The sequence below is a fragment of the Catharus ustulatus genome, chromosome 1, assembly GCF_009819885.2.
Source record: "Catharus ustulatus isolate bCatUst1 chromosome 1, bCatUst1.pri.v2, whole genome shotgun sequence".
Lineage (NCBI taxonomy): Eukaryota > Metazoa > Chordata > Aves > Passeriformes > Turdidae > Catharus > Catharus ustulatus.
In genome coordinates, this window is record NC_046221.1 from 138,741,446 (window position 1) to 138,768,870 (window position 27,425).

General features: G+C 38.9%; 1 protein-coding gene across 1 annotated transcript; it reads left to right on the top strand.

Moving 5' to 3' along the window:
- The first annotated feature begins 38 nt into the window (after positions 1–38).
- Positions 39–21,871, top strand: POP1 (POP1 homolog, ribonuclease P/MRP subunit). The gene is made up of 15 exons (XM_033071662.1): positions 39–212; positions 2,803–2,976; positions 3,809–3,984; positions 6,281–6,529; positions 7,067–7,154; positions 7,445–7,620; positions 8,223–8,473; positions 8,603–8,696; positions 9,498–9,609; positions 10,538–10,657; positions 15,648–15,763; positions 17,030–17,221; positions 18,090–18,244; positions 18,993–19,334; positions 20,133–21,871. The coding sequence occupies exons 1-15, from the start codon at positions 92–94 to the stop codon at positions 20,791–20,793; spliced, it is 3,027 nt and encodes a 1,008-aa protein (XP_032927553.1). The 5' UTR covers positions 39–91; the 3' UTR covers positions 20,794–21,871.
- Positions 21,872–27,425: the final 5,554 nt, after the last annotated feature.

Genomic DNA, 27,425 nt, shown 5'->3' on the forward strand with positions numbered 1-27,425 from the left:
GAGCTCCGGGCTGTGGCTGGTGCTGGGGGCTGCGGCTGCGCCTGCACCGCCATCGCCATCGCCTGCCGAGCTCTCCGCAACCCCGCCGGAGATGTCTGGGGCGCGGGAGAAGAAGCGAGCCAAGAAGATGAGGAACCAGCCGGTCAGCGTCACGCTGCCCGCAGAGCCGGGGCCCTTCGCCGGCGGCGGGAGCAGAGCGTGCCCACCCCCAGGTACGGCTGTGGGAGCCCCTCCCGGGGCTGGCAGGGTGACCCCCTCAGGGCCAGTGTCCTCCTCTCCCCAGCCCGCAGTATGCTCGCCCTGGGAGTATCCAGGCTTCCTGCCCTGCCCTGGACTCCGTTAGTGCTGGTGCTGCCGTAAATCCCGTTAATATGGGATTCTCTTTAGCATGAGAGGCTAGTGCAGTCTCTCTGTCTGTAGTCATTCCAAAGGCACCCGGACGCGTTCCTGTGTAACCTGCTCTGTGGCCCTGCCGTGGGGGGGGTTGGACTGGATGGGCTCCAGAGGTCCTTTCCAACCCAGCTGTTCTGCACCCTGTGAATATGCGCTTCTCTCTATCATCCCTTCGTTTACATAACGAATCCCTATGGTTCGTAGTCGTAAAATGAATTTGGATGTTATACCAAGTCCAGTTTCTCCCTTGCCAGACCTAGGAGCTGCAGGAAGGCTGCTTCAGCCTCATGGTGCTCTAATAAATGCTCTGGTTTTCCCCCAGATCTGCATGCCCTCCCAGTTTGCCTCCTGGGGCCTGTGTCTGTGAAGGGTTTTGGCAGGAGGCAGCAGGGCATGTCCCTAAAATGGCAGTGACTTGGGACACTGCTGGAGTATTTTGTACAAAGGTAATCTCTGGAGCTGAAGACTGAAGAGTCCTGTCAGCTTGGATGCTAGATGCTTTTTTCATCTTTGTGGTTTGACCTGCATCCTCTATACTTGAATTGGACCTCAATTTCCCCATTTAGATATTTTATTGCCTACATTATTTCTGGGAAAAACCTCACACATAAAAGGACTTTTTACTGTGAGGCCTCTGGAAGTTGACAAATTGCACCTTTGTGATTGAATGAAAAAAGCCTTAAGTGTCACTGTGTGTTTAGGTGACTGAAGGGTTCCTAAGCAGACAGAATGACATAGCAAATTATGCTCAGCCGTGTCTGAAGATTTTGGAATGTCATTGCAGGAGCACTGCCAGGTTAAATGCATTTTTCTAACTTTCTTTGTAGCAGGGAACTTCTAAGATTATATGATTATGTATTTCTATTCTGTTAAAAGGTGTGGATTTTCATCCATGTAACATTCCTCTGTGGTGTCAGCATCGCAGTTTTACAGAGCTGTTTTGTAGAAACAGAAAAGAAAAATTCTAAATAGGAATTTAAAAACTATGGATCTATATCATAGCTAAAATAATTTAAGGGGTTTTTAGTTATTAAGTCAGTGACTGTTTTGCCAAACAGTCTTCTGATTACAATTTTTATTTCCTTCATTAAGAGGGTGTGTTTGTGATAAAAGTTAATTTTGGGCTGTAGGCCTACACAGATTTGCTGACTGAGACAGCTTCCATCCCTCTTTCCCAACTATTTCCTTCTTACCTTCACCTCTGTATCTGGGCAATGCTGCTGTCAGGCATGTGCAAGCTCAGGTCAGGGAATTGTTCCACATAAAAGCTAATTTCTGTTTCTACACCAAATTATTTTTTTCTGCAGTATTAGTGCAGTTCTGCATGATGTGTGGTTGCAGCAGGCTACAACAGTACTGAGGCTGAACATAAAGCTTCAGTTTCTTGCTTATTTGAAATGGAAGAAGGAGGTTCTTTGCCTTTGTAAGTTTTCATAATTTAACATGCTGCTGAATGTGAATCTGCTCCTGGTTGGTCTTCATGTCAATGGTAGCATTTTTGGGGCAAAGGAACAGGCGTGTTTAAAAAGCTGATCAACCTGAAAACTGTTTTTTTTTTAATCTCACTCCATTTCTGTGGCCACACAGGTTGATTTTAGCTAGAAAAGCTCCCTGAATGCTATGGCCCCTTGTTCTTTCAAGCACTTGTCTTACTGTAGTGGATGGGTTGATAGAAATGGTTGTCTGGATCTTTTTTAGTTAGACATGAACTGCCTGAGAACCACATCTCAAGTTGTAGTAGAAATCCTAACTAAGGCTTAACTGAACATAAAATGATCTAAAGTAATATATTATATTAGTTAGGCTGAATATACACTGGTCTTGGAATAAGGACTTCAAGGCCCTCTGAAACTTTAGGTACTTGTTAGGTGCTTAGCACTCCTGAATGGTATGTCTGTAGCTTAGGAAGCTTTAATGTAGGCTTTAGTTATTTAATATCAGTATTAGATTAAGTGCTTGTACCAGACAAGTAACTTACTGCACCAGCATACATGTATCATGCTTACCTTAATTATTGCTGTAAAAGAAGTATGTGTCAGGTAAGAATAGATTTGCTTATAGAACAAAACCCAAGGGGCAAACAGAAAAAATAATTTTGCTCTGACAAGACAATGATAATCACTACAATGTTGCAGGGACTGATTTCGCTCTGGCTCTTGGAATCAAAGTCTGGACTGCATACCATTTTCTGTGCATGCAAAAGTTACTTAATCTACCATAAGTTTGCTGCAGGGCAGTGTAAAATTCTTATTTATTCCTGTAAGAAATAACTTAATTCTTTTAATTTCTGGTATTAAATATAATTGGAGGAGTGTGCAATGCAGTTTTATGAAGAAAGACTAGTAGAGTTATCAGTTACTCAGACTATTTTGTGTTTCTCTAACCTCTTTTCATCTCTAAACCTTCCAGGAGATGCTCATTCTGAGCAGCAGCAGAAGTTTTCAAATCAGTCATCTGGGCCTTCTTACAGGAAAGACCAGTATTTTTCAAAAGGGCAAAGTAAAGGAGAGAGAGGCAGAGGAAGAGGAGGATGGCAAGGAGGACACCAGAGTGTATCTGAAGAAATGCCAAAATACATAACAGGTTTGTATATGTGAAGAGGTAATAATTTATCTGTCCAGGGCAATTTGCTGGTGATTAAGTTTGCTGTCTTTGTTTTTGTGCAAGAGCAAAAATTAGAATTGATGCAGTGTTCTTCTGTTTTTCCTGACTTTCTCCAAAACACAGAAGTAGCTGTGAACTGAAATGAAGCTTTTGTTCAATGGGTCCTTTTAGACTTCTGAGTGGAAAAGTTACATCTGCTTGTAGTGAGGCATATGCATTTTGGTTTCTGTTTGCCAGCAAAATGAGTACTGACAGTCATTTGCTTTTAATGTAGCCAATGAAACTGATTTTACTCTTTTGTAAAGTGATGTAAGTTGAAGACAGCTTTTGTCTAACAGAACATTTATTTAGGAGAGTAAGTCAGCTTTGCAAAATATGTCAGTGCTCTAATAGTAGATACACTTCCATAAACATGAAATGAAACCAAGCTCTGGATTTTTATTTGGTTGTTTTAAAACGGTCTGTAATATGTTACTGCTTCTGGTTTTTTTCCATGCGAAAGATTTTTTCATTTCCCTGAATATCACCTGAAAAGATTGCTATTCTAATTTAACAAGAAGTATTTAATGCAAATAGGAATTGTTGGTTAAACAGCTTTCAGATTCATTCATGTATAAATATTTTCTTGACCATATCTGTGAACTTCAGGATATGTAAAGAACTGAAATTTCTTCAGTGACAGGCACAGTACTTACTTTTATGTCAAGCAGTAGTACTGCTGTACTAGGAGTAATTCCGTAATTTACGTGCAGTATGCTCCTCTGTTTTTTTTGCTGTTTGTCATGCTCTGATGCCGTTCTTTTCATTCCAGTGTCTACCTTTGCTCAAGCTCGTGCTGCTGAGATCAAAGCCATGTTGAAAGCAGTTTCACAGAAGTCTTCCAACTCTCTGGTTTTCCAGACTCTCCCTAGGCACATGCGAAGGCGAGCAATGAGTCACAATGTTAAACGCCTGCCCAGGCGGCTCCAAGAGATGGCCAGAAAAGAGGTATATGTGTGACTTACAGCATTTCATGTAGTGGGCACAGCCAAAGCACTGTGTTCAGCTCTGTAGTTATTAATGTTCAGACCTGAACTTCTGCCAGACTTCTTGAGTACCCTAAACTTTGACATTTGGATGAAATGCAGGAACACCTCAGTTTCAGGTGGTAGCTCAAGTAGGTCTCACTAACCACCCGGCTTTATCAGAATAGTGATTAAAGGAGTCCACTAGGTTGTTCAGGTGGTGCATTGGTCCCAGGTGGTCCAAGAGGCCTCAGTAAGACCTGGCTGCCTTGCATCTCATCCCAGCTTTAGGATGTGACCATGCCAACCTCAAGCCAGCACAGCTGATGTGATGGTTCAAGTGTTACAGCTCAAATGTGGGAGGTACACTGGGGTTATTGGCAGACTGCAACTTAAGACTTACTAATTGACTATTCCTAACAGCTCATGAAACTCAACTTCTGGCAGTATCTCAGCATTTAGTCAGATTATGGGTATGGGGGTTAGTTGCTTCTTACTCATTGAGGCCTTCCTGTATGTTTAAAAAGGAAAATTAAAAGTTTACTCAGCAGGATGTTATTGGGAAATGATCTTGCCGATGTTTGGCATTGATTATTTTATCATCTCTGAGAATTCTTAAAGTGGTCAATTGAGTTTGCTTGGTAAGTTTTCTATATATCAAGGTTGACTGATAAATTTATTTATTGCATTATTTTCTTCCTTTGCATTGTCTTGAAGCTGAGATCTTGCCCCTCCACCCTGAGTTCCTGAAGCTGATTGTTCATGGTTCAGAAATTGTTTTGGATACTTCCCTGTCACACACCAATTACATGTTTCTTAGGGTGTTTTATTGGATCTTCACATCCTGTATCTCATTTTACTGTTTTGGTTCATGTTCTTTTTGCTTTGTCAGACATGACAAGAGATGCAGTTTGGGCCTGTTTTCTGGGAGCTGAGGGAAGAATGCGTGGGCTGTTTTCCATAGTTAGTTTTGTGTTATCCCTGTTAAATCTAGATTTCTCTAATGTTTATGTTTGGTTCTTTTGTGTCCTGCTTTTTTAACTCCTTTAATATGACAGCCTTTCTGACTTCTGCATGCATGCTCACACATACTCTCCCATCCCTGTTTCCACTCCATGTACAACTCTTGGATTTTTTGAGATTATTTAATTGGACCTGGTGCAGCTGTATTTCTTCTGCTACATTTTCTGTCTTCAGGTCTTAGGCTCGCATTTTCTTGCAGCTTGTCCTATCTCTGTTACTTGTTTTTTGTTTTGCCTATTACTTTTCAGTGTTTGATCTACATCTTCAAAGTTACCCGTTTCAATTCTACTGCATTTTCTTCATTTGTCTTAGATCCTTTATGATTACCATATTCATTGAAGCATTTACCTGGACCATCTCTTATCTTCAATAAGATTAAAGATGTATATTTTTCACCTACAATGCCACATCCCTTTTTGTCTAATTCTGAACTAGTCACCTACCATTGATCCAGTGGCTTGTATTTCCTTCTCTGTGATGAATGATGGGTCTGATGGGAAGATACTTCCTTGTTTTTTTCAGTTCTTGTTTGATTTCATGGGTTGCTTCAGTATTTTAAGTGTTCTTGGCACTGATTTTCTGTCATTTTCTTTCCTTTGCTATTCTTATAACCAGTGGTCTGTTGTCAAGTGTTTCTTGGTGAGCTTACGAAGACTATTCTAAGAATCTTTTTGAATGTCTTATAGTCCTATTTCTTTGTACCACTTTTCTTCACAAAAAGAAAAATCAAACGTTGATTGACTCACACCTTCCTCTCTCGTCATGAATCTACATGTAATAGTTCAGACCTTGAGCTGTTCAGTTCAGACTAGGTTAACAAGAATTTGGTCAAGATACTGCCATAGTCCTCTCTCATCCACTTCTACGTGTTGTAGAACTGCTAGGGTCCTTTCTGTCAGTCTGTCTGTACTGCTTCTGTATGAGCCCAAATCTTCTGGCATTTTCCATGTCACATTGATTTGTTCCTGTGAATGTATTGGTGTGTGGCACAAGCTTCACAGAGGAAGTAGCATCACTTACAGTTCATTGTTAAGTTTCTGAATGTGTGGGGATTTTGTTTTATGTATGGGTTTCAGTCAAACCTTGATGCACTTCTGGGGATGTGATTTGTGTAGAAGATTTCAAAGTTCGTTACCCTCAAGAATGATCCAACATGGTATAACTTACGCTTCCTGTATTATTATATTTCAATACTTTTCTTCACAGATTCTTTTTCTCTTGAGATTTACTTCAGTATCCTCTCTTCTAAAAAACAGGCAGAGAAAGCTGTACATCAGAAAAAAGAACAGTCAAAGACTAAATGCCGCAAAGCTAGAAGACGCCACATAAATTTGGTAGCAGAGTTTAATCACAGGCAAAGAAAGAATATTTGGCTGGAAACCCATATTTGGCATGCAAAGAGATTTCATATGGTAAAGAAATGGGGATACTGTTTAGGAAACAGCCCTACAGAGAAGAGCTACAGGGCTTGTTACCGAGCCATGACAAAGCACTGCCTTCTTCAGGTACCACATCTGCATGTTTTGTTTGATATTTTGCCAAGGTGAAGTGATGAACTGCTTAGTTATAATGAATATTTCTGTCTCTGTGAAGTAGTGTAGTGTCAGCTTTTAATAAAACTGCTAAGTAGGAAATGAATAATTTTATAAGTGTAATTCTGGGTGGCAAGTTTCAGAGAGAAAAAGATCAACCTTTAAAGGAGTCTTATGGTAACTATGACTGAAATACTACATTTTCAGTTTTCTCAAGAGCTAAGAGATTAACTGAATCCTTGTATAATCCCCCTGAGCAGCTATTGAGAAGAGATAATTTGTGTCCTCTTTGATCTGTTGGTTTGAGAGGCTGGTTGACACTTAAATGAGAAATGCCTCACCATTCTACAGCCATTAATTTTAAGTTTAAAAGGAAACTCATTTCACTTTGGCAAATTTTAGAGAACGAAAAATTTCTACTGAAGTGTAAATTGTGAAGCCCTGTCTGGTGCTTTCTTAACAGGCTCACTTTAAAGTTATTCTCACTTTGACACTGTCATATTGTTTCAGGACTTATCATATTATTGTTGCCTGGAGTTGAAGGGTAAAGAGAATGAGCTTCTGAAGCAACTTGCTCGAATATGTAGCATTGACACAGGTAAAATTTTCATAGTTCAAAAGAAAGATTCTGAATAGCCTGAAGGATGACTCATCCTTTTCCTTTTTTAGTAATGTATCACTCTCAATAGTAGTAACAGAGTTGATAATGAGTTGTGATTTTGAGTGAAAAATGTATTAAGATGTCATAGTTGGACTGGACATTTTTATTTCAGTGGCTTATTAATATGGTGCAACATTAGCCACTCAGCAGCCAGACTGAATTTCAGTTTTATTTTCCTTATTAAACAGCATATTATTTTGTTCTTCAATAAGCATCTTCTTTTCTAGGATTGACATTTCAGGAGGCTTCTTGTCTGTCTGGAAGATTTGAGGGTTCTCTGAATCTTTACCAAGCAGATCGCTATCCTGAGGATATGCTTGGTCCTGTTACATTTATTTGGAAACCCAGGGATGGATCTGAAAACAGACAGTTGTGGATCTGGGTGCATCCAGCTCTCAAGCAGGTATTTTTCCCTGTGTAGTTGAACTCTTTATTTCTTTATGTATTGTGCATTATTAATACTGCACATTAAGTCTTAATAAGAAGAGGTCATCTGAAAAGTATGGAAGCACTGGATATAATACACGGCTTCAGGAACTAAAAGTTGGAAAACTATTTCCACTCTAAGAATATTCATGTCCTTTTTATAAAGCTTGTACAGAGGATGCTTGCTGCTGAGGTGTTCAGTATCTGACTTCTGAAAAGTTTTGTGGTGTCACTTGCTTCAGGACTGGCACCCCCATCTGGCTAAGTTCAGCATCATCACAGATAATAATAATCTGATACTTAGCTATCATCTTAAAAAAAAAGAAAAACAAAAATGAAGAAAGTAAAATGTTGTGCACAGGCAGTTTTTCTTATGTTAATTTTCAAGAGAACAAATTCCTAGCAACTTTCTATATTACTTTCAGCTATTCTTAGCAAGCCTTTCACTTCAGCAGAATTAAATTTTTTTCCTTGAAATCCATATAGGAAAATTAAATAATGGAGTATAATTTTTAAAAGTATACATAAGGTTTGCAGTGCACTGCATGTCATCCTAATCCAAACCTCATTTTCCTTAAGGACATACTGAGGGAGTTAAAAGCAATTTTTCAGTGTTCAGAGCCTGAAGAAATATGTATTACTGAGCCTGTTACAACATCGATTCAAGAGGAAAAACAAGTGGAAGTCGTTATGAAGCTTGGCAATAAAAGAAAGAAGGAGGATAAAGAAGGAGAAAAAGCTGTGCCAGTAAAAAAAATAATTGGTGATGGCACTAGAGATCCATTCCAGTCCTACTCTTGGATCGCACGGACTACTGGCATTGCAATCAGGTTTGTTCACAGTAGAGTCAGAAACTGGCCCATAACCACACAACATAGCTGCATGTCTGGCGTAACAGTACTGGGGAAAGTGATGTGTGTTGTACAATTGTACATTCACCTGAAACTTTCCTGTTTCAGTGACAGAAGCATGGAGATTCTCAGATACCGGCTGATCGGCCCACTATCGAACTCCGTCCTTACAGAGACCCTGAAAGCAGCTTCTGTCCAAACAGTAAGGAAATTGCCTTTGGATGACTTTGGATGTTAGTGTAATTGTGCTAATGTTCTTAGAATGTGCAGGTGTGGTGGTTTGTATTAATTTCTTTGTTTTTTGTTAGAAACACCCATAAATTATCCAGCCTTACTTTTCAAAAGGCTAACCTGTCTATTACCCTGGTGGCTTCTCTGTATTGAGCCTCTTGACTAATACTGATCTCAGGAAGAACTCCCACCTGGATTTTAAGTGGGAGTAGGAAGAAAATAAAAAATAAAAAGTGGTGCTGTTGAGTAGGCTGTGTAGTTTCTGCTGAGACGTCCAGAATAATTCATACTCTCTTTGACAAACCATACATCCTGTTTCTCAAGCAATGAGCTAGAGCACCTAGAACTAGGGTGCAAGACATGTAAGGTACAGAAAACTTACATGTTTTCGATAAAATATGGAATTTCTCCTGGATTTAGGTTTTTCATCACTTCTTGGCATCACTGTGGTTTTAATGGGGCTTTTTTTGTCTTTTGAAGCAGACATGATGAGGCCATGAAATCTGTGGTTTTCTGTGAGAAATAATTAATGACAGAATTGTGAAGTATTGTGGATTGCTTTATTTATTTTTGGAACACAGGTTAAATTGTACATCTTATTAGAGATTATTGTGACGTATAGGACTATACTTCGTCAGGAAAAAAATACTTTGGATTAAAACCTGAAGAGGAAGGAAGTGACTATAGTGGTTAAGGCAAACTGAGAGTGAATTCATACTGATAGAAAATAATGAATAACCATTTGAGTTTAATTAGATATGTTGTTTTCCAGGAGATGGCAGATTCAGAAACAGAACTGAATAACTGGTGGGTAGAAAACTGCAAGGACTCTGAAAAAGTATCTCTTCATCAGTGTCAAAGTGCTATCTTTGAGCTATTGGAAGGTATTTGGGCATGTGGGTGCAATGGGTGGAAGTGGGGGAAAGCTTAAAACCTAGTGGTCAAAACTGGCATGCTAATTTAGTTGACATCCATTTGGACATGCTTACTTTTGCATGATCAAGAGAGTCATGCCTTTGAGAATGTGCTTAGGTACTTTCCAGGGCATGGCAGAGAACTGAAGAATGTTACATTGAGGGTATTTAAGGGAATTTAAATCCTCTGTGTACTTCAAACTCTTTAATAGAGAAACTGAATGTTGTTTGTTATCTTCGTTGGGATTGCTGATGGGATATGCAGTCTGATGTACGCTCTCACTCTCTTACCATACTCCTCAAGTTAAGACAGTAAGTTGTACAATATGCCCACAGATAAAATGATAACCTCCAAAGTATTATGCTTTGTTTATATATGTTAATTTCTAAATTAACAGTAGTGTATTTGGTTGTTTGAATTGTAAATTGTCATAAAGCTAACAGTATCTCCTCAATTTCTAGCACTGAAGAAGGTAAGGAACTGGTTTTGGTAGATCTCGCATTGTACTCAAGCTGTCTATTCAATTAAGGCAGTTAAGCAGAGGTGAGGTAAAACTTTCACAAAACACTACTAAATTTCCTTTGTCTCTCTACACATGCAAAACAAAGGTTCGTTGTTCTTTGAATGCATTGAATTTGTGACAGTGACCTTACCTCTATGCTAAATGTAAATATAATTGCAAACCAAGTCTTGCACTGCTCTTGTTGACTTTTTTGTTATTGAACATTTAACAAGCATTGGAAAGTTTTCAAGACATGTTAAACAGAGTATTCTGGATTGCTTCATTGGCTTACAGTGGTGTCACATCCCTGCAGGCAAAAATGCACAAAATACTAGTGCAGAAAAAGACCACAGCATAATTGGTGGTTTCATGGCAATGTTTGTGTGTTTTTAAAGGGATGAGTTCACCATCAGATATGCCACCAGGTACAATACTTGGCCTCACTGTTGGAGATCCTCGAGTCAATTTGCCAAAAAAGAAGACAAAAGCTGTGCCAGACTTTCAAAAATATCAAGGTAAAATCCCTTGTCTATATTATATGAAGAGATTTAGTTTCTCTCTATGCTGTTGTTTTCATTTACTGTTATCCTCTATGGATTGTCTCTTGCTGTTTTCCTCTAGGTTTTGGTTCAAAATATTTCCCATTTCCAGAGCCCCTGACAGAAGAGAAACAGCTTGAAAGTTGCATAGGTTTTAGAACAGCGGTTGTGAGGGAGGGACATGCACCAAAGCTGGTCTTGTGCTCAGTGGAAGCCTCTGTCTGACCATACAGATGATCCAGGTTCGAATCCTGGCAAGGCCAACCAGGTGCTAAAAACTCCATAGTAAGTTTCTGCTTGGTGTTTAGTCTTCCTGATGCTGTTTCTCTCTCCAAGAAGATACCTGCTATTTCTGGTTTATAGGCCTGCAGTGTTGAAAGTTGCAATTCCACTGTGAAAAAGTTATTACCTTTGCAGGATTAATATTTCAGATGGCCAAGATGCTGGTTATGATAGAAAATGAAAGATGCAAGCGTAACTTCTGAAATTCTCATTTCAGAACGACATTTCATTGCAAAATTCAAATTCAGATGGATGTGAATGTCCTCTAAAAATGTGCAAAAGAATGTACAGGATACAGTGGGGTTTGTGTACAGTGTAGGTATTCTCAACTAGGTTGACTGGACACAAGCTGCCTCACCTAATAGGAGAAATGTGTTAGCCAGCTAGCAAGCAGTAGCAAATAGGACAAGTTGAAAGTTCCAGAGACTTTCAAATACTGAATTTCCTTCGTGGTCTGTTTGCAAGACACTAGAATAATCTAGTCTTATGTATCACTTAAGTCAGGTTGAACACCTACTTCAGTTACTGCCTTTAAGCTCTTTGCACAATTTTCATTTTCTTACATCCTCCTATCCTACTCTCTGTACCTAGAGCAGCCTTTCTGTTAATTAGTTCTCAGCTAATTTTCTCATCATTAGTGTTCCTGTTGGAAATGCTGCAGCATACATGACCTCTACTTTGGTTCCTTCCTGCTGAGAAGTAAGGTGAGATATGTAGCACTTGTTTACAGATGCTGGTTTAAGCTGCTAGAAGAGTTAGCAACTGCAGAAAGTAATTTAGTGTCTTTCAATCTGCTTGTCATGCCTGTGAGGATGTGTTCAAGAAGGCAAGATCAACAGAAGGCATTTAGGTATTTAAAATGTCTCATAGTAGTTTCTCTCCTGCTGCTGGAGCTGATTTTCCCTCAGGAAGGATGGCTGTGGTAAAGAGGTAATGGTGTAAGATAGGTGGTCAAGAGCACCTCTGTGTTTTTTTCTTTAGCTGGGTAGAAATGTCCATCTTCATCATCTTTCTACCTGGGATTATCCTTCACTTGCAAAGTATTTTCCATACCACAAATACTCAGAAAAGCTGGTGTTGCTTTTTTATTTCTTTGAGTATTTTTTTTCATCATGAATTAAAACTGCTTTTGTCCACTCTGACTTTTATTTAGGATAAGGAGGAGGTCCTTGTTCAGCTAGCAAGGAAAGGTAAATGATGTAATACCTTCTAATTTAGGTTCTGCTAAATAACTTAGTGTTACACACAACTGAAAAAGTTGAATAGGCAGAAGGATGAAAGAAGACGGACAATACTACTGTAGAACTTGCCCCCCAAAAAAAGACTTCTCTAAGATCTATAATTCCATTTCAGTTATATTCATTTCCACCTTCTGAAAAAAAAAATCATTTTATGAGACTTGGAATTACATAAACTTTCTGAGCCTTGATTGTGTTGTGACCTTACTCCGATGTAGTAATATTGTGAGCTGACTTCTATTAAAAATGTTAATAGCAATTAATTTTCTTAATCACATCCTGTTCACTGAGCAATAAAAGGGAACCACTGGTGTATTCCACACTTTCCCTCCCTTTTTTTGCTTCTTGGACATTCAAGTACTATTAGGATTAATATTAGTAAGATTGAAATAGCACTGTATATGTTAGCATACAGATTTCCATGTGTTTTAACCTCTCTTGTTCTTCAGTATTTTATAAAAGCCAACTGATTTTCTTACACTTTACTAATTTAAAGATACATTGTTTGTCAAATGAGTGGATAGTTTAGGTAAGTTACGGCCATCACCTTTGCTGGGGATTGTCATACATGCACTCTGTAGAGTGATACATATCTGTTCATACTGCTTTTATTTTTTTCCAAAATGCTGTTCTGAGATAAGCCTGTGTAGTTCTTCCCTGTAACACACTAACAAATGAAATGTAATTTCAGTCTTTCCCAGTTACTTTATCTCTTCAATGCATATACATGTGTGCAAGCTGTGTGTTATGAACATGGGCTGATTTGATTTCGTCAAAACAATTGTCATTATTTCTTCAGGCTGGAGTCAGGACTCCCAGTAAGCAGTCAGTTCCCACATGACTGCACATTAGTACTGTCCTCTTCTCCAGTTTAAAGTACACTTTACATTTTGATATGTTGTTGCTGTCTGGAGAAAACAAATTCCACTGCTTTAAAAAACAGTCAACATGGAATATGGTTAAACTTCTACAGGATCAGTGAATGAAATGCATAGAAGGAGAATACACCATGAAAGATATGTGAAATAAGGTTTCTTCTGCAGACACAGAGCTGAGTCCATGCCTGGACTTGCACTTCTTGCAGAGGTGCAGGTGTCTGTTCCCAGCTGTCCTGCACCCACCCTCCCTGCATACATAGGGCTCCCAGACTGCTCCAGGGCAGTGTTTCTGTTTTTTGCTTTTTTTTTTCTTTTTTGTGAAAGAGGAGAACGAAAATTTTCAAATAGAACACTTAGGCCTGTCTTCTGAGACAGATAACCATCTGCAAATCAGATCAATAGCTTGAAATGGAGCAAAACCTTCTTCTATCTGTCTGTATTGTCTAGACACCAGCCATTGGCACCAGCAGAAGTAGCTTGTTGATGAGCTTCATGCGCTTAGTAGTGCATCTTCCTATTTCCTATACTAGCCCTAATATCTTACTTTCACTATTACCAGCAACTTATTCATCAGTAAGGTTATTTCCCCAGAAATCTTAAAATACGGACCGAAGAAAACGGGAGAGAGGTAAGAAGAACTGGCTGTGAGGATTTGGGATTATGATTTGAATTATAATATGCTTAGTAGAAAGAGTAAATTCTCCAGGTTCAGTGAGGATCAAAGAGAAGGAATGTACCAAGTTAGAGAAGAATATTTTAGGCTAATAAGGAGGATATTGGATGTGTGGTGGGGATGAAAAGAGGCTGACTTAAAAGGTCTTTCTATAGTGGGGAAACAAATATTCATGCCATTATAGAATACAGGAATTGCAAAGAACTCTGAGAATATGACAAGGATAGGCTGCCTGAACTGTAGTAGTAGAAATGTTTAAAAAATCAGAGAAATTTGCAGTGAATAATTTGCAGTTGAAGGAACTAGAACATGTTTAAATAATTTAACATAAAGAGAATATGTTTTCTGTGCAAAAGATGAAAAAGGTACTTTCCTTACCTTGTGTTTGTAATTGTGCCCTTCCCCCTTGGTTATCTGTAAGTCAGGAAGGCATTCCCTACCACTACCACACACAGTTTTGTTCCTCTTTTTCTCCTTCTTTTTAGGCATTAATACTTGCTTTATCTCCAGACACAGTGTACTCTGCCTGCAGGAGTGTTGAGCTCTCTTAGGTTCCTGCTCAGTTTCCTGTTCTTAATTTTTTGTCAGAGAAGGAGTAATTTGCAAGGATTCCCTTTTTAGTTTTGTTGGTTTTAATTTGAAGGAATGCTGCTGTAATCTGATAATTTCTGTTGCTTTTCTTCTCCTCACATAAATCTAATTCATTAGCAAGAATGCATGGCAAGTATCAGTAACATCATCAAACTGTCACAAGTGCTGCAGTAGTTAATATTTCTTGCAAAGGATTTTGCAACTTTTAGTAATGGGTGCATCCTAAAAACTGTGGATTTTAAAGAAATAATTATGACAGTTATGTTTGGCAGTACTTATTGCTAGGCACTGTTAGTACCACTGAATAATCCAAATCTTCTGTCTTTGAGTCTTTGTCTATATTACCTGGAAAAGTTAGCAGAACAATTTTTAAAAAGATTTAAATAATTTTAAAAAAACAAAACAAACCCTAACATGTTATGTTCCTGTAATATGTAAGACCTTGTGGATGATGAAATAAGGAACAGTCCCTCTAAGTTTTTAATCACAGAACTATTAATAGGTTCATTGTATTGTTTTTTGATAAGAATTGCTTTACTTAAATGGATCAGCATTCACTACATATGGTACTGTACATTGAAGGCTGTTAATCTTTAAATCACTAAAGGTAGGTACACATTTTCTTTGCTTTCTTTGGAGTCTAAAACTGAAGAAGAGCTGGGTTATTTAATACTTTAGCAATCCGTTTTAAAGCTACAATTGTTGTTTGTCTTCAGGAATGTACAACTGTTGATTTGTGCAGACATAGGCAAGAATAGTCCCTTCCTTGAAGCACACAGCCTGAAAAGATTCAGAACAGGAAGCTAGTACTAAATAAGTATTGCATGCTAGTCATAGCCATACAAATGTTTCCTGTATGTACATTTCTCAAAGGTAACTCTTCCTTCTCTTACCAGTTTGCTTAGGCATGCTTATTTCAGGCTTTGCAGTGTTGCTCTTTCTGATTATCACCAAATATATTGAGCTTCACACTCTGCCAGAAAGGCCAGATTCCAGAATATTAAAGGTGGTACGTAAAGATCTAATTTACATTGCCAACAGTCATGTCTTTTGTTAAGAAGAAATGCTGGTGAGAAAATACCAGGTTAGTCTTTCTAACATTAACAGTTGATTTCGTGTTTTGTATTTGGAAAAATGTGTGATAGTAGGATATGCCAGAAGCAGTGATGCTTGTCGAGCTTTTAATTAGGTTTTTCTTGGTTGTCTGCGCATTATACTTATGATACAGAAGTGGCTTTGATAATTTGGTACTTACACCACCCAAATGGTTCGAATTTTTTTTAAAGGTTCTTTTCTTTTTGTAGATAATGATAAAGTTAGGCAACTGTACCTGAAGGGTGTACCTGCAGAGTGTGCTCACAGCTTTATCTGGGACCATGACATCTGTAAGAACGTCACTGAAAATAAAATCTCAGAGCAGGTAACTAAGTAGGTGGATTGCCATGGAAGAAATGGCTCATGGTTCATAGAGTCCATAGAAACAGACTCTTGAAAATTTGTATAAATCTAATGTTAATCTAGAGCTTCCTTAATACCACAGTATCCAGCTGCTGACATGAAGTGTTTTTTTGTAGCCTTTGCGTGATGTTCTTGCACAGCCATTGACCATGGATTCAGTTAAAATAAAGCTTTATTGGATTGCCTACAGTACTATAGTTGTAGGTTGATATAACAGAAAGGTTTGGAATTGGATTTTCGTACATCACCTTGACTCGTGCAGCAGAAAAGAGTGACACAGGAAGGCTCTGGAAGTTGAAAGGAAAGAAATTCTGTGTTTCTGAGCAACAGCACACTATGCTGTGGGTGTTCTGGGCAATAACTTGTGATTTGTAGAGAACTTCAAGTTTGCAGTTGTGTGTTTGAAATCTCTTACCTTGACATTTTCATTGACAATGGAGGGCAGCCCATAAAGTGCATAAAGGTGATTTAGTCCCAAGAGGTGGTGAGCTTTTTGCACCATTGTAATCAGAAAACATTTGTGTGACAAAAACATGTTTCTAAATATTCTTTCTGAAAATTAATTTTGTGCTCTTTCAAACTGTCTGATACAGTGTAAAAAAAGCAGAGTACTTAGAAAATAGTACACTAGCACATTAAGTTATCACCAAAATCTTTTTATATATGACAGTATTCTTTATGCTGTCATGAAGTTTAGTGTTTACCTGATAAAATAGAGTCTGATGGTCTTTCTACATTTTTTCATAAATGTATTCTTAATGTGGTACCATGGAATATAAAACATTATTGATTGATGAAACCTCTGTGCTAGCATGCTTTATGTGAAATTATTTGATGACCAAATCTTCCTATCTCTTGGATATAGTTCAATTTGCTCTATGTATTGACAGACTGAAAGCGCCTGTTCAATCTAGTCTTGTGCACAAGTCTATAAATGCAAAGTTGCAAAACTTGTTTTTCTTCCCTCATCTATGTTGTACCTGTTACCTGCTCTCTATCAAGGACTATGGAAGTAAGGAGGGGAGAAAAAGGGTGCTTAAAAAAGGGTGCTTAATTCTCTTTTCTAAAACAATTTTTCATGCCTTGATGAAATTATCTTCAAATGTAGTGTATTACTACTATATTTTCCCTAGCTGTAAACTCACCTTTTCTCTGTATCTTGGAAGGGTATCTGGAAGAGGGAAGAAGAATGGTTATTAACTTATGGGCAATGTCTCCTCCTTCTCAGGATTTAAACCATATGAGAGCTCAGTTACTGGTACCTGGATCACACCTTGATTTGGGTCCTGGTGAATCTAAGATTCCCATTCTGTTGGTGCAGCAGCCAGGGAAAATGGCTGGAGAAGATCGACCAGGATGGGGGAGTGGCTGGGATATCTATCTCCCAAAGGGCTGGGGCATGGCTTTCTGGATCCCTTTTGTAAGTGACTTTAATGGCAAATTGCAAGTAAATTTGATAATTTATATAATTTTGTTTAAATTAACTGATTTTAGAGAGTGTACTTCACATTGTATAACCAATTCCCAATGACAGGATCAAAATCTCACTTTAAGAAATGGCATATGAACTGGTTCATGACGGAAGCTTGGTCTTGAAACTTAAACAATAGCTTTCCATGTCTTCTGTTGGGTACAACTATGCCCACATGGCAATCTAGAAGCAGCAAATCAGTGGGGGGTCACGAGAGAAAGCTCAAACTATGCCTCTAAAGATAAATAATTAGGTGCCTGCTGCTAATCAATTTTCAGCTTGGCAATCTACACCTCTATCACTAAGGTATCTCTGATTTGGGAGACAGCTTAAAACAAAGTTTGAGTTAAGCTTGAATACTCCTTTGGTGCTGTGTGAAGCATCCTGCTTTGAGTGTTTAGGTGGCAGTTTTAATACAGTTTTAATACTTTAATACAATTCTACTTTTGCAGTTAAAATGATGCTTTTTGAATGTGCAGGGGATTTAGTTGCAGTGATACCTGTTGTATGGTTAAAATATATCAGTGGCGGTCAAAGTAATACAACATTCCTGGCAATGTACAAGATCAGAGCCTGTGAAATTCTCTTCAGTTTTGTTGATAGTTATTCAGAATTAAATTTGAAGAGCATGGCTAACTTTTTTGTTGAAATTAGCATCTATAACTGTAGAAAAAATGCTTAAGTTTATTTTTTAAAGCTTAAGTGTTAGACTCACAATTTTCTAAGGAAATACCCTCTGGGCATTAATGTTTTGTTTCAGCTAGGAACGTGGAATCAGTTCAAACATTGCTTTTTGGGTGTTTGATTTTTATAACAGATATATCGAGGTGTACGAGTCGGTGGCTTGCAAGAGGCAATAAAGCATTCTGAATACCAAAGAATACCTCACACTCCAAATGATTTCCCAGACTGCCAGGCAGGAATGCAGTTTGCCAAAGAACTGGAAACCAGTCTTCTTGAAAAATTCAAACGGTAACTTTAATTTAAAAATTGATGGTAAGAATGACAAAAATGAATACTGCTTAAAATATTCCCTTAATTATTTTTTTTGTGTTCATTTAGACTTGGGCTTTATTGAGATCTTTCACTAATGTTTTAAATCTCAGTATTATAAAACAGAAAGGACTTCTAGATATATTTAACTCTGCTAAACAGGGCATATAAATTAAACTCTTCTATTCCCAGAGACATGCTCAGTTATAGAGCTGTAACAAGGCTGCATAGCAATAAAATAAACAAAACTATTTTGAGATTCCTGAGCAGCGAATGGGGGAGGAGGTAAGAGAATGCAAAGGACTATGTCAAAGTATGTACCAAGTGTTAAAGAATAAAGTAAATTAAGGGGTAAATTTTGGTGCCTAATTTTAAATATCAGGTATTCTGAAGTTTGCCTTCATTTTTCTGCAACAAAGAGAATGCTTAACCATGAGTTTGGAGTAGCTGGAAGTGTCCTCTGCACCAACTGGTGTTGGTTCCCCTTTCAGGTAGGAGGGGAAAGTAAGAGAAGTTTGCAAGAAAAGATGGTGGTGTCAGTCACAGCAGGTAGATGTTTCCAGCATGGCTGAAAGGATATTGTTGACAGAAATACAGCACCATTTTTTAGATTGTAATTTTTAATTTCTTGTTCAATGAGGGTAGAAGGTTAATTGTGCATTCCCTTTCTGTTTTATATACTTGATTTTGAAAATATTCCTACCTACTTACTTGATTTATCATTTAGACGTCCACCTGCAAAAAGGGCAAATTACGTCAAGCTGGGCACTCTGTCTCCTTTCATCTGTCCTTGGGGACAGCTGACCAAGAACTGGGAAGGAAGAATGAAAGCTTCAGGAGGATTTTTATGTCCTTCTTCCCCACACCCTGACTGCTGCACTACTGAAGGACAGACCCATTGTGACCCCAAAGCAGAAGTGGTCAGAGAAGCTTCCCCTGAGACTGGTGAGGCGGAGGAGGCCATGGAAATAACAAGTTCTGAAGGTGCCGTAAAGACAGAGGCTGTTACAAGCATCCAAGATTTTGGTGAGAGAGGTGAAACGAAGACAAGTGACTTTATTGTTCTCAGGTATGTCAAAATGATACACTTTTTTTTTTTTTTTTGTATCAGTTGGGGAAAGGAAGAGCTCAGCCTTGATTATTAAGATGAGAGAATTATTTCTTCCAAATACAGTGAGATTAAATAGTTTTGTCATTAATCAGAATCTGCTGTTGAGTGGAAATCCTGCTTTTCTCCAGCAAAATTGATGACTACATAAAGAAAACTCCTTAAATTATCTTAAATTTAACACTCTGGAGTTTACTGGGCTCTTAGATTTGGCGTATTCTGTTTCTTCCAGGTTGATGGAGCTTTTAGATGCTCATATTTGTGGATTTAGGGCTATTGCTGTGAAAATCATCTTGCATTCTCTTCCCTAATACATCACCACAGGTGGTTCTTGCACTCCTTAACAAGGTCTCTAGAAAATAGAGAATCCCCTACGCTGCAGTGCAACGCATGAGGGCAGCAACAGTATTGCAAAGTGCCAGAACACAGGTCTTTCATTTTTGTGTGGTTACCAGGGGAAAAAAACATTGAAAGTTCTGGACTGCATTAGTGTCACTGGAGATTTTAGAGTGTTTGTGGTTTTAACAAGCTTTGGGGATTTTAACAAGTAATGTCCCCTTTCTTCTGAAGAAGACTCACGAATTCCATTCACCAGTGTTCTTTTTAGGCTAAGAGTGATACAAGTACCAGCTTGGAAGGTTACAGAAAGCCCCAGGGCTTTTTTAAAGTGTGCTCTTGCAAATATGTGGGGTGCTGGATTTCTGTTGACCTGCTTGCTAATAACTATCTGTGATGTTTATTTTTGAAAATTTTTAATAGGAGTGAGAAACTACTAATGCAGGTATCAGCCTGGTGTTACCCCACTGCTGGGAAAGATCGGCGAATCCGCCTTGTTTCTCGACTGGGACAGAAGGAAATGACTGAAGATGTTTTTTTGCCAATCTTGATGAGCTACCCAAGGGCTCTCGTCTGGGTCAACTTGTCACTCTTGAGAAAGGGGAACCCTGAATTACATGCCATGATTTGCATCCCAACAGAAGATGACTTGCTGCGTCTAAGCAAAGACAAACTCTTCTGTGGTCCACAAGAACCCAAACATCGTGACATATTCAAGGACAAGGTACGGAAGCAAAAAGAGGAGAAGAAGAAGAAGAAAAAGGATAATGTGAAATCTCTAGAGAGTGACTCTGCAGGCATTCTGGATGAAGAAGCAACTGAGGACCATGGAGACCTCATTCTTGGTCTTTGGTCAGATGCTCTTCCAGATGTTACTTCCCACTGCTCCAGGACTGTCTTGGGGTATGTCACTCGAGGGGATTTTTCATTGGCTGCAGGTTGTGGAGAAGCACTGGGTTTTGTTAGCTTGACTGGGTTAATTTATATGTTACACAACCAGCCAGCAGATAAAAAAGGGCTTGTTTTGTTAAGGACTCCAGCATCTTTACAGTACAGATTTGCAAGACTTACTATTGAGGTTTAAGCATCATTGCAATGCAGTAGAATGCCAAAAATACCAAAGAATTCTGTTTTGTATTCTGTGGCCTTTCAGATTTGTCTCTAATTTGAGGTTATTCTGAACCCAAACAGCTCTAAGATTATGAAATAATTAAAAAGCTTTTTAGCATTATTCAAGAAAATAACTAATGCATAAAGAGACTAGAATTACTTTTGATGTCTGCATTGCTAAGGATTTCTAACAGATCAATATCATGATCTAAAGAAGCATGTTCTTAATTTTTTCTCCTCAAAGCAGTGGATGCTGTAACAATGTACAGGATATAATTGTCTTAATTTTAGAAGTCTTTGCTCAGATGGACTGTAAATTTACAGTGCACTTTCACATGTAACTGCATGCAGTCTGATCCAGTGTATATAGCAAGTGGCTTTCCTGATTCCTCCTACCTGAATACATGTAGCTGCACTGCAACAGAGCTATGTAGAGAAAGCTGAATGCTTAAATGAAATGCAAATAAAATATAGACAAGCTATATAATTTTGAATTATAGCAACTGGAGCTCTTAAACTGGAAACTTAGCAGTCTTGTCTCTCTAGTCTGGAAGGTAATGAGCCTTTCAGAGGCAAATTGCTAGTGGTGGGTCAGTGCACATTTTCTGTTAATAACGGAGGATATTTTTGTTCCTCAAAACACAAATTTAGTTTTGTATGGAATGTACTAAAATTGAAGGTCTTTTCATGTTACAGTACGGTTCATGAATATTGTTCAAACAATCACAAAACTTGTAAAATATGCTGGGGGTAAAGGGAGAAAGGTGTTTGATTTGCCTGAGGCGGTGTGGGTAGGTTGTTTGTGTTTGGTATTTTGTTGGGATGTTTTTTTAATGATAACCTTAAGCATCTAGCCATTCTGAGTTAAGGAACTTGAAAAGGCATTTACAGTAATACGCTGTAGTTTAGTAGCAGCATGATACAAATATATGCTGGTTGGTAAAATTATCCTGAAATGATCATGTACAAATAAAAATGTAATGTATTCTTGAGTTGGTAGTCTATTGACTAAGTTTGATTCTTAGAGAAATTAAACAAGGATCAGTTAATGATTTTTTCTTTCTAAATGTCAAATGTTCAACCTAATTTCCTCTTTCACAGTTTTGTTTGAAAGTCTTAGGCAAATTTATTAATGTGTTCTGGAATTGTTGGAGGAAAGATTTAGTGTGCCTTACTCCCAAAATTATTAAAATACAGGACCATTTAAATATGGCAAACACATGGGGAAGGAGGAAGAAAGAACATCTTATTGTAAGGGAAGATTGGAAGTGGGGCTGGATTTTTTAAGTCTTCTTAAAGATAGATTGTAGAATGTGCAATGGGAACCAGCAATGGGAGTTGTGGGGGCATGTGGGAAAGAAAAATGCAGTTTCCAGCACAGCTTGGATTGCAGCTCCCTGAGAAATCATGCTGAATGGCTCCTCACTGCTCACCTTTGATGCACCTGATAAAGCAATCATGGTCCCAGAAAGGTCCTGGGAAGCATCTGCAGGAAAGCCAGCAGATGGCCCCAGAGGAAAGAGCTTGGTGCTGGCAGGGCTGGGATTCACACGCTCCTGGCGTGTGACTGTGAGTGCTGCAGCCTGTAGGTATGTGTGAATAAAGAGCCCCTTAAACTTTACAGCCTGGCTGCTCTGATCAAATTCTCTCATGGTAATAATCCTGGATTTAATGAACCTTTTGAATTGTAAGCCCGATTGAAATATTTCTAGGATCACAGTTTCCAGAGTTGTGCTTCATGGGAAGAAAGGAGAGGAGGTGATGTTTATATGGTTTTATCCTGGATCACCTCCCTCATCTTCTTAATAGATACATATTTTCTTGCCTCGATAGACCTGGCTTGTATGCGAGAAAGAAATGGAAGCCCCCACCCAAGATATAATCTTTTTTTTTTTCTGCTTGTAGATCTTTTGTTCACTGAGTCTTTCCCAGGTTTTTATTTTTTAAAAAACCATCTGGAGTATCTCTTTTGGTTTTTTTCTTCCTATTGGTAATTTCTGCCAGGTTTTCATTTTGACACTTCCTGTTACTTTTCTTTGATTTCCATTCTCTATTTTTGATTTATGATCCTTGTCTCTGTGAGCCAGTGAACAGAAACTGGAACCCAAGTGCATCCTGTTCTGTATATCTTGTAATATTGTTACACAGTTGTTTTCCTGTAAGTCAATGATTTATGCCTTAAGACTTCACTCCTTGTAAAATACACTGCAAACCAGATAAGTTAAAAATGCTCAAAACTCTCAGCCAAAATTTGTCAGAGAAGTACTGTGACTTTATGTAGCTGCAAGGAAATTTTTATCTTGGTTGTGATTTCCAGATTCCGGGTGTCTCAAGGGTGATTTAGTCATAAAAACCATGTCAACACCGGATAATCAAACTGTGGATAATTAAACCTGTGCTATCTGTGCATCAGCTGTACTGTATGTCTGTGCTCATCATGTTGAATCAGGTGTAGTTTACAGCACACATCTGCTCTTACTGCAATTGCTGCACGTTGGTTAACTACCCCAGAGCATCTGGATCAGCTCCTGTGAGCTGTAATACATGAACATTTTTGGGAGCCTAGGAAGCTCTGGTCTAGTGAGAGCAGCTCTCACAAGCTCTCCGGCTCCCATGCTATCCTCCAGATAACTTTCTCAAAATGGATGCCAGCACAAACCCTTAGCTCTCGTTCTGTGCTTGGCAAGAGCTTTTGGAAGCTCAAATGAAGCCCAGAAGGCAATTTTGGCGTTCCCTGTAGCACGGTGAGAAGGCTGAATGGTAATACGCTGCTCCTGTAGCTCTTTCTGTGGCTCCCTCAGAGCAGCTGTGTAAATGCTGCCTTTGACTCACCTGGTGAAGGGTCTTTTCCCAGGCTGAGCCATGACTTCCATGGCAGTTGCCTGCTCTGCTGACAGGAGCAGTGACTGATGGACCTACCAAGCTGAGAGGCTCCAAGATACACATTCTTTACCATCACAAATCCAGAAAATGAGGTTGCAGAGGAGGGTGGTGATTACTCTGTGGGATGAAGTGAGGTGGGACTGGGGCCAGGCTGTTGTGTGTTTGTTAAAGATGTTTAGGGTAATCTGTTTAGCAGCCTGTAGGTAATGGAAGAAGTTACCTGACAGAAAGGCAGCTGGGGTTGTTGAAAACAAATCTGGGAAAATAATTGACAGGGTGTCAGACTGCTCAGTGCCTTGGGGGATCACAGCATATGCAGACAAAGAGTTGTCAAATTCAGCATGACAGTTTTCTTTCAGTGCTCTAAATCTGGAAGAGCCAGATATGTCAAACCTGATCCATTCTCGTGTCCATATGAAGTAGGTGGTAGGAACAGAGCTCGGGGGAGCAAACCACTAAAGGCATATTTCTGAAGCACTAAGACTGAGAAAAACAGAAAAGCAATTGCCTTGTTCTGTTTTCCAAGAATACAACATACAGAAAACCCCAGCCCAAAATCCCATGCTTCTAAATGATATTCACATAGGTTAGTAATGTAAACAGCACCCCCAATTTACCTCTTGCAGATTCAACTTGGCTGTACTACAGTTCTTTGCAAACACTGGTCTCCTCAACTCCCTGCAAGAGCCAGTAAAATTGTATGGAATAATGAGAACAGAGAAAGGCTAGGGGATAGGGGCTGAAACCATTTTGTGGCACCTTTGAAAGTCAGAGCCAGCTTGACATTGGTCAAAATAATGAGTTCAAATTTTGCAAAGTAGGTGGCGTGACAATAGACAAAATACAGCTTTTATTTATTGCATTGGGTCTCTTCTACAGTAGCAATATGCCTGCACAGAATGACTTTTTTTTTCTTTAACATTTTTTAGAGACTCCAAGATGTGTGTAGCATCTACTAGCATCAGCTTGCTTGATACATTCCAGTTGTCTTTTCGTTATGGGCTTACAGCAGTGCTGCTATTGTGACAGCTAAGTCCAATTCACAAGAAATAAAATCAAAAATGCATTCGGGACACAGCAAGAGTAAAGCAGAGAATGAAAAAGCAGTCTGAAGGAAGAGAGTGACTCAAATTTCATGACCCAAATATATGAGGATTTTTCTGCAACTTTCCAGAAAGGATGGTGCAATTCAGTATTTAATTTCATCTGAAGATCAAATACACAGCCAGGATGAAAAAGCTGTTTCAGCTCAGTCCCTCTCTCAGCATTCTGTTCTTAGCCCAGAAACTGTGGTTTTTTTTAAAAAAGACCAAAATGGTTGTGATGGATGGGAGAGCTCAAGCACCTGCAAACCCATGTGTCCATCAAAGCCTTCTCACACATCTCTTCTCTTCTGGGTTTGCTCTCATTTTTCATATTAGGTAATATTAAAGGCTTTTTATTTTTCTGTCTTTAACAACAGTATCAAATAAAACCAAACTTGGACAGGCAAAACCTGAGTTTAGCTAGAGCTTTATTACTCAGAAGTGACTTTGAATGCCACCTCAGGAGTAACCTCCTTCCTCCCCACTAGAGACACCCTAGTTAACTGTGGCTCTGGTGATGAATGCTGTATGTCTACAGTTGTAATTATTTATAAATACCATACAAATACTTGTAAAAATCTTGCCTGGGTGGTATCAGGTGTCATCCAAAAAAGCTTCAACCTAGAGGCAGAGCCAATTGCTCAGGATGAGTTGAGTTGGGTGGGAACTGTTCCTCAGCACTGAAAAACATCCAGAGTGCGTGGACAGAAAAACAAACTATAAATCTGCAATTAAAAATACACTTCTCAGATGGGCAGCTGCTTAATGCAGTGATTTTTCATTGTTTTAAAGATACACGTGGAAATAGTTTTGGTACCAACCAGTAGAGATTAAAGGGTTAAAAATAGATAATTTATTTTCCTGTAGAACAGTGTCTTACTCTAGCAATTGTATCCAGGTTTTCTGAATATTTTTGCAATGCAATAATTCTTTTAAATTAGTTGGCAAATACATGAAGGGAGTTCCAAATGAAGGCACAAAAATTTATGAAATTGGTTGAGAACTGTAACCAGTCGTTTTTGTTTTTTCAAAGAGAAGCAGATGAAAATGAGCATTAGCACATAGTAGGCTGAGGAATGTCTTAAAAATGGATTAATTGTAGTTTCCTTTACTCTTTTTAGGACTTTTACTGAACTACTGTATTTTGAGGCATTAATTATTTGTATTCATTAAATATTAAAAAAAAATAGGTGTAGTTTCTGTTGGTGTCTTAAAGAACTTTTATGCCAATAGGCAGCACACAATGGCCCAACTTTTAAAATGGCAACCCCAAAACTACAGATTTCTGTGTCCCCTGAAGTCTCCCCACACCTGATCCTGGCACAGAGGAGGTTTATGGGGTGTTGCAGGTGTCCAACTGGAGCCTGAGAAAACAACCTCAGCAGAAGCTGCTTTTGGAGCAGTGTGACAGCACCCTCTCTCAAAAGACAGTTCCTCCTATGCAAAGATGTTGGATCTTGGAGAAGGAAAAGGTAAGTCTAATAAATAGCTCAGAGACCCTGATCCTGCCATTCTGTGTTAATTTGAGAGAAAAAGATAACTGTAAAAAAGGTTTCCTTTTTTAGATTAGTAGACTTGTAGAAGATTGTTTTTTCTCCTTTTTGGATTATCCAGCGAAAGCAGAAATTCCCAGAAAACAGCAATTCCTTCTTTGCCTAAAGTCCTGTTTGTGGCATAGGCAACCAACCCCTTTTTGTGGCACAACATGCTGGTGTGGAGCCAGAGCTCACTGATGTTACAGGATGTTGTAGCGTAAGTGTTTGCACATGGGCAAATACACAACACACAAGATAAGAGGCTTCCTAATGGACAGACTTTTAAATCCCTGCTTCCCTGGGAGCAAATAATTTTTTTTGATTGCCTGAGGAGCAGAAGAGGCTTCACACATCTTTAAAATCACAGAAACATAGAGTGATTTGGGTTGGAAGAGACCTTGAAGAATGTCTAGTTCCAGCCCCCCCTGCCATGGCAAGGACACCTCCCACTAGACCAGGTTGCTCAAAGCCCCATCCAACCTGGCTCCCCCATGAGTTTGTACTGTGTGTCCTCACCATTTGGCTGGAATGGTTCACTGTTTGACAGCTGTCCTGTGGAAGTGTAAAGACCACAGAAGAGGGAATGGCTATGTCTATGCTGTGTCTGTCTCTTAAATTCTGCTTTGATCCTATTCTGAGTAAAAATCTTGACCTTTATTTTGAAACACTTATTTTTTGTTCAGATTTCCTTCTGTAAAAGATCATCAAAAGCTGAAAGATTACTGTCCCACAGTACGAGGGGGGGATGCTGTTAGTTTGGCCAAACAGCTATCAAAAATATGCAGGAAATACAATGTAAATTCATTTTTCTTCAAATGTTTTCTGCAGTCAAGATCCCAGGCTATTAGATTAACTCCAGGGACCATAAAGACAATAACTTGAACTACAAGTCCCAGGACAGTAGCCAGGTTTCATGTGGTCTTCAGGGATGGGAACAAAAAACCCAACAAAAATAATAACTTCCTTTCACCATTGAAAATAGCGAACTCCACATGTCAGCTGGATTTCAGAGTCTATTAAGCAGTAAGAGAGGTCACCTCTTCTATCTGCAAGGTCATGAAATTGATGACCATTAAAACTTGATTCTTACCCAAATCCATTTG